This window comes from Quercus lobata, chromosome 4 (genome assembly GCF_001633185.2).
Source record: "Quercus lobata isolate SW786 chromosome 4, ValleyOak3.0 Primary Assembly, whole genome shotgun sequence".
NCBI classification, from domain to species: Eukaryota; Viridiplantae; Streptophyta; class Magnoliopsida; order Fagales; family Fagaceae; genus Quercus; species Quercus lobata.
Window position 1 is genome coordinate 29976149 of NC_044907.1, and position 11812 is coordinate 29987960.

Here is an 11812-nt window from a genome sequence, read left to right on the forward strand (position 1 = left end):
TATTCATTAGTTAGTAATAACATAGATTAATTGCTTAGAATGGAAGGAACAAAAGGTTTTTTAAATTCCCATTTGTACATAAACTAGTATAATTGTTTGAAAAAAATATATAATGACAAACAAAGGTAATATCTTTTATGCTACGTATATTTGTTCTTATAGTCAATAAATACCCTGTAAAGTAACGTCTGCATCAAAATTTCATAAACCAAAAATGATTTAAGTACCCTTGACATGACATAGAACAAACTCAAGATTTGGTATGAGTGTCACACATATAGTTTAATTCTTTTCCAATTGAAGATTCAAATGAAGGGGTCCAATAAGAAATTAAATAAAAGGATTTTAACAATAATCTTATAGACACAATAATAAATATTATAATTTTTCTTGCAACTTATCCAAAATAATATAAGATATGACCTTGATCAAGCCAAAGGCAAGCTGAGGTGTAGAAAACATAGAATCATATTCATATCCATATGTCATGATTTCAACGCCATGTTTATTTTTAGACGTTTCTCTATGATTTCCACCTAATATATGTATAGATTAGGAGCATCTTTTTGAAAGGGTTAGGTAATAGGATCTTACTATATATATTCTTCATCTTCAAAGTTTGAAAATTGTATTAGATAAGAACATGGAAATAGGTGCGTTATAAATATATTTATTTTGCCATCTCTTGAAGCAGGAATCTCTACTACTGACTTTTCCTTAGAACATTTTGCTTTATGATTTTTTTTTTGGGTTACAAAAAATAGTAAAAGAAACTAAGTTTGAAAGTGTCACAATTAATTGTGACACTTTCAAACTTAGTTTCTTTCAAATATTAAAATTTTCCAACTTCCTAGACTAATGAAGGCTAATAGTGTTAATTACTATATGCAGAGTTTTACTACTACACGCAAATAAGGAGAAATATGCAAAAGCAAATAATTAATGAGAAAAGTATCCCAATTATTTGACCACAATACTGTCATTTTCTTCTCCAAAAAAAAAAAAAAAAAAAAAAACAATACTGTCATTTCACATTTGCATTCTCAGAATCCACCTTCCCAGGATTGACTCAAATGACAAAACTAATTTGGTGCCCCAATAAATGTGTTGAATTCACTGTGAAATCAGCATATCTCACTGAAAGGGAGACAGAGATTTATGAACACGGATTAGTAAGAGTGAATGGAATCTACTTAGGAAACTAAAAATCCAGAAGATGTTGAAACTCTTTCTTTGGAGAATTGCAGAAATGAGAAAACTTAATGCCAACCAAACCCACCCATAAATCCAAAATTCAACCAGAATATGATATGTGCCCTAGATTAGATGTATGATAGAGGTAGTAAAAATAGAGCACTTATTTTTCATATGCCCCATTGTCAATCATAGTTTAGAGGAGAGGAGTGCAGTATGTCCAATAATCCTCTTAAAAGTAAAATTGTGCGAGGTTGAACCTTATGGCATGAGCATGAACTGTCCATTTACTTTACATATACCGTGAGGCTAATGGATGTGCGAATGCACTAGCTAAAAGGGATTGTCAACAACACAATATTTTGGAAGTTTATGATACATGCCCATCTTTTGTATATCCAACTTTTGTATGGGATATGAATCACCTCGGGACCAGTAGAATATGACATTTGGAGGCTTTTGGACTTGCTATATTGTATAAACTCTAATATAAATAATACTCCCTTCTTTTATCAAAAAATAAATTGAGCAAGGCTTAGTGGTCACATAAATAAGTCCTTTTTTTTTCCTCATGATTTTATTTTTTATTGTTAAACGTGCTCTTATATTTGCTAAAATTTTGGATTATTTGTGGTTTTCAAGATTTTTTTTTTTTTTTTTTAATAAAAAAAAATTAGTTACATTGTAATTGTTCTATTCATTTGGATAGACAATTCGGTCAATAAGTTTTGCAAACATCCCTTCCCAACCAATTCATGATATTGGGTTTGAACTTATCTTCTACCCCAGTAAATTCTTAGGCATTAGTAAGTAAGATGAACTTAAATTACCTGTGATTCGTTTGGGTGCAATAGGAATAAGCTCGGGCACAATGGGGGAAGAAGACCAACCAGGTTCTTTAGCACATTCTCACCAACAAGACTTAATTGCTGCACCCAGGGGCGGTGGAGCTTTGAAAGTTTAGGAGTTGGTCCCCTCCCCAAAATGTCCAATAATCCTCTTTAAAGTAAAATTGGGTGACTGGCTTAGTGGTCACATGCCTTACATACATAGACAAGTCTCTCTTTCTTTCTTTTTTCTTTTTTCTTTTTTTTTCTTCTTTTATATACATACATACATATATATATATATATATATATATATATTGGTGGATTCGGTCATTTATAAAACTTTCTATCTGGAGGTGCATGATAATAGATTAATTTTATTTAAAGAAATTTTAATCATTAAGCATAACTTTGATAACAAATAATAAGTTTTTTTAGTGTATTTTTATACGTATCTAATATCAAACTAGACTAGATAACTTTTATATTTTCGTTAGAATTCAGACAACAATAAGTTCTAAAAATTTAGTAAATATACATACTGAAAGTATATATGCATTTTTATATCACTGGTAGCTCCACCTCTAAGCTAGGGTGGTCATTGCAAAAAAAATGTATATATATTTGCCACACAAAAAATTATATACTAAACTAACCTATCATGACCATTTTGATAAAAATGTCGAACACCTTGACTTGAAAATCACAAGAATTAGTTCAACAAAAATGAGAGTAATGATACATCCGCAACAATTTCACAACAAATCCTATGTAGTAAGCAATTATTGATTCTAATTTGGGCCAACACTAACATCACTTTTAAACCTACTACTAACCGCTTGTCGTATATAATTTGGTGTGAAAATGTTGTAAATGTAGCATTACTCCAAAATAATTTTTTCCCCCAAACATAATCCTTAACCCCTCAAACCAAAAAAAGAAAAGAAAGAAAAAAAAAAAAGCTTAATAACAACAATAAAAATTAGTCAAAAAAAATTGAAATAAAAGCAAGACTAAACCAAACAACAAGTGAATAAATTATTCAACAAAAAACCATGCTCTAAAATAAAAATAAAAATGCTTAGTCATTCAATTTTGTAACTCATTCAGCCCATTACATTAAAATAATCTTTATTTTTACTTTTTCTTAAAAAAAGTATCAAGAAAAATATTGTGGTTGTGAATTCTCTTTAGTGATCACTCTAAAAAAAATTCTTAAAACCGTTATTGGCATATATATGTGTGTGTGTATGCATACAAAATTTGTCCTGACTAATGTTTCAATACCATAATTACTTAACCCCAAACAAAAATTCTTGGCTCCGCTTCCTGATTGCACTTCAAAGCATGGCCGTACAAATTTAAATATTTATCTACCTCTTGGCAACTCCCTCCTCAACCTCAAGGCCGGATAAAGGTCAACGATGATGCTTTAGAGATCATAAGGTATTCCTATTTGGAATGCTATGCCATATTTGGACCGGATCCCATTTAAAAGGCTCGGTGAATTGGGCTGAGGCCCATGCAACTCTTTTGGCGGCCCAAGGAAGTTTCAAAACTCCAACACAACTATGTTATCTTGGAGGCTAAACTCAGAGAATGTCACCGATGGAATAAAACAGGTACCAAGTTACTCTGATTGGGTGATTACAGAAGTTGTTGCAAGAGTTTAGATCATTTTTGGATTCATCTTACTTGATGTGCATGGCTAGCTAATTTTGTTCGCAGAGACTTAATTTAATAGCAACTTAATTGGGCTGCTTATTGCACCTACTAAGGGTCTGTCCCCATCTATCTACACCCTACCCTCCCCTATTGGGTATTTTAGTGGTCAAAGTAGATGCTTATTTCAATGGTTCGTAGATGCTTTAATCCTTATGAAAATGACAGTACCATGATAGTTTATACAATTTATGCCACAACTTGCTATGTAGCGAGTTGTGAGTGGTGAACATTTTTTCTCAACCACTCAACTCATCATGTGACGACATGATAAATTGTGACAAAAATTGTGCAAAATGTTCATTTCTTATTTAGGAAAAAAGACACAATACCCTCTTAACCCTAAGTTAGTAATAAAATCTATTAGATATTATATAGCCAAATCATATAGCTAGACAATCCAATGTATGGTGGCGACTTTACTCAACCATCCAAACACAAGACATCGCTAGGGACCAATCTCTAATCCGGTGTTAGAAACTCTATCTCAACTTATCAAATGGTATTTAGAAACAAGTTTGAAACAGTAGTTAACATGTATGGATCATTTGGAAATAGATGAATATTGCTGTATGTCACTCGCTAATTATAAGCATTTTTTTGTTGTTCAAAAATCACAAAATTAAGCTCAACAAAAGTAACAAAACACCATTGCGTTTATAAAGTGAGGTATGGCTTCTGTCTAATGTCACAAGACACTGGACCCACTGCGATCATGACACGTATTCATTTTCGGATACGTGTCATGATTGCAACGGGTCTAATGCACTAGAGATATTGGATAGAAGCCACACCTTATGAAGTGGATGATGATAGGATAAAATCCTATCTCTTAAACAAAAGACGGAACAAAACAACAAGAGCTGTGCTTCTCCTCCTAGTTTAGTCCATGAATGAAAGTATGGTCACTAACACAAGCAAAAACCCGAGCTTCAAATCTGCAGTGGCTATTAAGCTGCGTGCAGTGCCACTACTAGTAATGTTGGACTGATCAACCTTGACTGCTAGCTTCATGCCTCGAGCGCAGAGACCAGGTGTTGGGCATATGAAGTACAGCTCGCGGGGATCGGATAGCGTGATCACTGTGTTGCCGCCGGTGTAGGTTTTGAGGGGATGGGTGGAGTTGCAAGTGTTGTATTCGGTTTCATTTACTTGATCCACGCTGTACTTTGTATCGTAGTTAAACACTGGTTTTGAAGATTATATTAGGATTAGTATGTAACAAAATATGATCTCAAAATTCTGTTAGAATATCAATTTTTTTTTTTTTTTTTTTTGTTACGAAATCTAGTTTTGAAAATATTTATACTTGAAAATACTTCGGTTACAGTTGAAGTTAATTAGAAGGGATGGTATAACTACAAGTGTACAATTACTTCATAAACAAATTGGCAGTACATTAATTTTCTAACCCTTAAAAATCATTGAGACAATTAGAAGATATCCAACAAATTTTTTTTTTCTTTCAAAATTCAGATGTTGAATTACATTATGTTTATAATGGTTAATTTCCATTGTTTTTCATGATTTGTGAATTTTCATTGATAAAAATTATTTATTAACAAACAAATATATCGTAAATACTGAAATAGATTCACGTGCCATAACGAGGATTAGAAGTTAAGCTAAGAATAAGTAACTCCACACCACTATAAAACATATAATCAATACTGATGGTCAAACAAATAACAAAAAAAATAATAATAATAATGATGGTCAATCAATCGTATAGTCATATTTCTGCCAATGAAAAAAACAAACACCTATACAATCCTTTAGTTGAAAAAAAAAAAAAAAAAAAAAAAAAAAAAAAAAAAGAAGGTATCCAAATATATTCAAATTCCACACTTTTAATTTTGGATTCCAAATAAGCAAACAGTAAGGAGTGTCATGTGGAAAACAAAGTTATAACGCATTAGTCTCCTATTCTCCCCTATTGAGCAGAGGTTTTTATTTTATTTTATAATATATAAGAAAAATATATTTATTTTCTCATGGAAAGGAATTTTGTTTTGTTTTTCTGTTTTGGGTTTTGAAATGGATTCGCCTCAAATATGGACTACGTGGCCACCTGAATTTTTGAGAGTTTTCAGTTCAATTTTAGTTCTAGAGGGTTGATTTTCAATTTTAGGAGGGTCAAGTATGAATCTTTTAAAATAAAGCTCTCAAATATTACCTAATAATATAATATATTTATTTTATTTTATTTTCAAAACTTCAAGGGGAGCTAGCCATGACCATACTTTAATCAACTTACAGTTAAAAGTAATCAGGAAAATGTTAAATAAGCTTGTCGATTTTATATTAATTTTCATTTTAATAATTTCTTTCATATGGAAGCAACTTACCAAGAGTATCATTAACGGTGAAATTTTGACCAGCAGACCAAACACTGTAATTAACTACTGTGCTCCAGCCAGCGTTGCCACCAGCAATGTGCTGTACTGACCCATAGACCAAAGGGGTCGTCACTGCCAGTACAAGAATCAAGAGGATAGTAGTTGCAGTGGTCATGTCTAATATGCTTCTTTTTTCTTTTTTTCTTTTTTATTTTATTTTATTATCATAGCACAACTATTCCCATTTACAAGATCACACTATTGATGATACCTAGTCGCTAACCCGTGCGATGCACGGAAAAATTAATAACTAAATTCTAAAATAGTGTTATTTATTTATTTTTAAGAATGTTAAATAATACATGAGTATTTATAGAAGTTCAAATCTCTAAAAACACTATACCAATATGAGAAATTTGATTGCTTTGTTCTACCCAAGTACAAAGTTAAAACAACATCTAACTTTGTATAACATATTTGTACCTTTAGTTAACAACCTCAAACAACTGGTTGGCATCCTATGTCTATTATCAATTGCATCCTTTCTTTCATGAAATTTAAGGTCTCTAAACAGTCTCTATCACTTTTTTTAACATAATCCTTTCTATTATTCAGTCTATTTGCAAAATCTTGGTTGTTTATTCCTTGTTCTTGTCATCATCAATGTTGCTTAAAAAATCACCTTTAGGAGTATCATTTGAAAAGTCATATATGGTGCAATTAGTAAACAGTAGAAAGGAAGCACAACATGCAAACACAAGAATGCTTTACATATCTTTATATAAACTACATTCATTTAAATAAATAAATAAATAAATAACATATTAAAAGAAAAACATTAAGGACCTTGAACTTGGTGAACTAAGGTTATAATGTTATTACATATAATGTTATTCATCAGCCCTATCTCAATCTTGTGTGCACTTCAAGCATCTAATTGTTCATTAGTAGAAACTCCATCTCATGTAGGCCAAGCATTATAAAAGCATACATCCTCAGTCTCGTGCCCTTCGAAAGGCAAGAGAAATACAAAAGAAGCTCACCAATGCAACCCTTTTCACCTTAACTATCAAAAGAATAAAAGTTAGACATCCTTAAGCTAAACTCTCTCAATCAAAAAAGGGGAAACAACAATGTGATATTCCTTTTTGTTGAAAAGAGAATAAACAGAATAAATATTCCTAAGTAAAAACTAACCTCAAAGATTCCATGCCACTGGTGAGTGGTATAATTAGTCCAGTTCATCACCAATCAAAATGAAAAGCCATCTTTCTCCTTAAAATTCATAAGCTGCAATAAAGGAGTTGTTATACATTCTCTAAATCCTACATGTTATAATCTATTGTAAATTGGAAAGAGATATATTCTCCTAGAGATTCAAGATATGATGAGAGGGAAAACTATTATCGAATTTGATGGAAATGAAAAAGAATATCATATCATTCTTAGGTAAAACTAAAACATACAGTTTTTTGGATAGAAATTTCATGGTGTGAGCCTAAAAAGGGACCATCATGCATAATTTTACATGATAAGTTACAACCTGAATATGAAGAAAATAGTCCTCTTGCTAATGCTAATTAGCCAAGAAGGTCATATCATCATATTTTAATTAACCCCTCCTTAGTCCTAACAAACCCAATTCTTAAGGCCTTTGTGCACAATAAAGCATTTTGAACTCTAAATGTAGGTTGTAGCTTCACTTCAAGTGAGAACTTGAGTTTAATATTGATCTTCAATAGCTTCTTTTCTTTAATTATTGTCATAATTATGTAATTTATTTTTCTGTTTTTTTTTTATCTTAATTTCAAAAAATAGAGTAGCCATTGGGAGAACCCATGGTCTTGAAGAGACAATGCAAAAATAGAAGAGAGTATATTATACCTTTTTTATACGCAAATTTGAGTAAGCATTGAGTATATATGTCCACTTATTAAACCTGAAAAAGGGACATTGTACAAAATCAAATTGTGGAAAACGAACAAAAAACTAATGTAATTCATCAAACAATTTGCATTTTTGAATCAACAACAAATTCAAACCATAAACCCTGTAGATGATGGGAATAAAGTTGAGAATAATAATGTGTTAAGAGAGTTAAAAATTGGATTAATTGAGCAAAAAAATTCCAAAAAGAAAATTTAAAAAGAAAAGGGAAGCACATATTAGAATCTGTACAGGGAAGACTTCCTGTTGTAGGCTTTTGTGAGAAGAGACCTATGTTTCTTGAAAACCAAAAAAGAAAGAAATTTTGAAATAAAGAAAACACGGGAAACATATTGGAAGCAAAAAGTACTACTCACAATACCAATTAAGAATACACTTTGATCATATATATAATTATTTAAGACATACAATTAGAGAAAGATTATTAATCAACCTCATGCAATTCATCTAAAAGTAAAGAAAATTAATCATACAAGATTAGACTCAACTTTTACTTAAAATTGAAACCTAAAACAAATCCTGGTATCAAAAATTTCAAAATCTCATAACGTAAGATCAGTACCCAATTAAAGAAACAAATGGATTGTAGAGAACCAAATTTAAGGTACATAAACTATCCTACAATTGTATTATGACTATTTGTTAATCCTTTCAAGTTTTTAATGAGGCTCCTAATCCACTATTTTATCAAATATGGGAATGACAGATAAATTTGCTTAAGTTCCAATTCAATTTTTCAATCTCTCTATTCATTTACTTGTAGAAAGTTTTGTAGACAAACTTCGTAAAAAAAACTGACAGAGAACAATGATTCTAGGAATTTAATTAAATAAAACTGTATCTCACCAAAGTTCAGTCTGTCTCTTGAAAGAAAGAAAAAACACTTTTTAATAAACAAACATAAGTTGTCATTAAGACTTGCTATGACAATTTCTCTATACTTTTTTTCATATCAATAAAAAATCTGCCACCCCATTATCTTATGCCACTTTGTTGATTACTAAAAATATTTGCTTTAAAGATTGAAAATAAACAACTTTCAAGGGAAAGAACCATCAAATTTTAATGTGGTTAAGCATTAGAACACAATAGGGGAAAATAGGACAAAATAAGGATCTGAAATATTATAGACAAAATAAAGATCTAAAATATTGTAGACAAAATATTATAAAAGAGTTTCTAGTCCTCTTGCCTACCAAAGTTTTGAACGTGAAATTAACATTCTAGAATGTGCATCACTTTCTTCTACCTTAAAGCATAAACTTGTAAACAAAACTAATATAAATAAATATGTTTAGATCCCACTGGAAGGAAAAGGAAAAATTATACCTTCTAGATGCAAGCCTTGTCTTAAGAGATCTCTGAAATTAACTTTTCTTGAAGCTTCAAGCAAAGCTAAACACCAACTTAGAAAACATAAATAGTCATAATTTCCATGGGTCAAATAATTTGTTTAAGCATTACAACACAACAATTGATTTAAAGGTATAATTTCCGGTTGTCTGGTCTACCAAAGTTTTGAACCATAAATTTGGAAGGGACAGATGTTTGGCTGAAAATGGCCTCTCTTGGTGCAATTAGAGGAGCCTAGAAAATTGGACTAATGGTAAGCGGTGGACTCTCATAGAGCATTGTAGAATGGCCACATTAATTTATGCAATATTATATATATATATATATATATATATTTTTTTTTTATAGTATAAACACAAAAGAAAAAAAAATGCAGGATTTCTTGTGAGAGCTCTCAAGCCAATAAAGGTGAACCACCTTCAACACCATTCTCGCATTTCACTTCCTCTCAAACTTGACTTCTACTTCCACTTCCACAACCAATATTATCTCACTGATCACTCAGAACTATCACAGTTTTGGTAGTTTTAAACTTCAAGTAACTTTGCTTCTCTTTTTCTCTTTACTGTCATAACCTTGTTTAGTTTTTATTGATCACTTCTAAGTACTTGAAATTATAGTTTCTAAGGAACTTACTTGGTTTAGGTGCTAAGAACTTAGCATTTCTCATGTGCTTCCTTGATTTAGATTTAGCTTTTCTTCAGAAACTTCCTTTAGATGTTGCTTTAATTATACTGGAAAAAGTTAAATATATTATCTCAGTTGTTTCAAAATGAAGCACAAGAATGCCCTCATTTTGTTCCATTAATACAGTAGTAAACTAATCGGAAAAGCCATTCTGAAGCTTCCATAGACATAAAACCATATATATTAATTCAATTGACATCTGTAAGGTACAAAGTATGTGTTCTTAGATGAATTAATTAGTATCAATAAGAGGAGCATATAGGTTCTGATATATAAGACCTATTAATAGTTCCCAAAACCATTCTTTGTTCTTAAAGGGAACAAATATGACAAAGAAATTGGACTTGAATAAAACAGGACACGTAATTTTTAAAAATCAATTAAATCTCTGAATCAATTTCGATGCTGCATTACACATCACTAAAACTATCAAAGTTCATAGTTTAATGCATAACTTATTAGGAGATTAGGAGAAAAAGAAACAATAAAATTTGATAAAACAATACCTGCAATTGTGTTAAGACGTATATCATTGATTGAAAAATAGCCTTCCTCATCTGCTTTGCTCCATAATTGGTATTCCTAATAATTGGGAATTGACATGCAAAGGTAAAATCTCTTTCAAATCTGGTTTAGGCATTTCTTCAAATAGTTGAGGAGGAAATAACACATGCCTCTGATTTGTGAAAAAGGATTTCGTTAAAACTTAAAATTAGTAGAGATTTATAGGAAATTCACCAGACAAAGGTCAGGGAAAAAAGATTCAAATAGAAAAAAAAAAATATTAGGAAAAAAAAGAAACACAATAAAGAAAGTAAATTCAAAGAAAAGATAAAGAACTCTCATCAAACCATATTGTCTCCCCAGCGGCCAGATTTGTCCGATGGAATTGTCTCAGTCTCTCTCCAATGGAATTGTCTCAGTCTCTGAAACTTGATTTGTCCGAATGACCCATGAGAGTCGGTCTCTTAGATCTGATTGGGAATTTCTGTGGTTTTGAAGTATTTCTTGTACAAAAACAGTTAGAGATTGGAACGAACACTTCAAATGGAAATTATTTAACTTCGTTAGTTTAGGTGGTGTCTTTTGGGAAGACAAAATATGTTGGTTCGGAATTTACTGAAATGGTGAGTAGATAGTAATAGTAGATACTGAAACGTTTTAGATTTTCTGAATCAGTGTATGTGTGCTAAAAAACCTAGACAGCAAAATAAAGCAAAACTTGTAGGTAAAGCAAAACCTGTAAGATTGTTGTCAGATTTTGAGGAAGCTGATGTAGATAATGGCATTTGGGGGAGGAGAAGGGTAGAGAAATAAAGAAGAAAGAGGAGAAGGAGAATCGCGTTTTTGGGTATCGGGTTTGATTTTCTTCGTGAAAGAGTTTTGGTGAAAGAAAAGGTACAACATGGAGAAGGCAGAGCATCGGGTGTGGGTTTTAAAAAAGTTTTATTATTATTATTATTATTATTATTTTAATATTATGCTGACGTGGAAAATTGTAGGAGCTTCTAAAGCTTCGGTTTTATATATATATATAGATGAGTTGATCCCTGATTTTCGTAAATAGACTATTCCTAAAGTTGATACTAAAACTATTTATAAAACTAGTTTTGTTGAAAGTACTTTTCATTCTGCTTACAAAGCTAGAACTGTTGAACAAATTTTCTCTATTTCGAGAATTCATGAAAAATGCTATTTATTCACTAAAAAGAATATTAATGATTTCATTGCTGCTAAAAAATT

At 31.0% G+C, this 11812-nt stretch overlaps 1 protein-coding gene and 1 long non-coding RNA gene across 3 annotated transcripts; both read right to left on the minus strand.

Annotated features, from left to right (window-relative positions):
* Positions 1 to 4625: 4625 nt before the first annotated feature.
* Positions 4626 to 6257, minus strand: LOC115985012 (mavicyanin-like). The gene is made up of 2 exons (XM_031107988.1): positions 6092 to 6257; positions 4626 to 4930 (listed from the first exon to the last, which is right to left on the minus strand). The coding sequence occupies exons 1-2, from the start codon at positions 6255 to 6257 to the stop codon at positions 4626 to 4628; spliced, it is 471 nt and encodes a 156-aa protein (XP_030963848.1).
* Positions 6258 to 6989: 732 nt separating this feature from the next.
* LOC115983442 lies at positions 6990 to 9467 on the minus strand. 2 transcript variants are annotated; one of them, XR_004090057.1, is made up of 4 exons: positions 9359 to 9467; positions 7967 to 8021; positions 7280 to 7372; positions 6990 to 7148 (listed from the first exon to the last, which is right to left on the minus strand). It is a non-coding gene; the product is annotated as an uncharacterized LOC115983442 (long non-coding RNA). The 2 variants fall into 2 exon arrangements; XR_004090058.1 differs by lacking the exon at positions 7967 to 8021.
* Positions 9468 to 11812: the final 2345 nt, after the last annotated feature.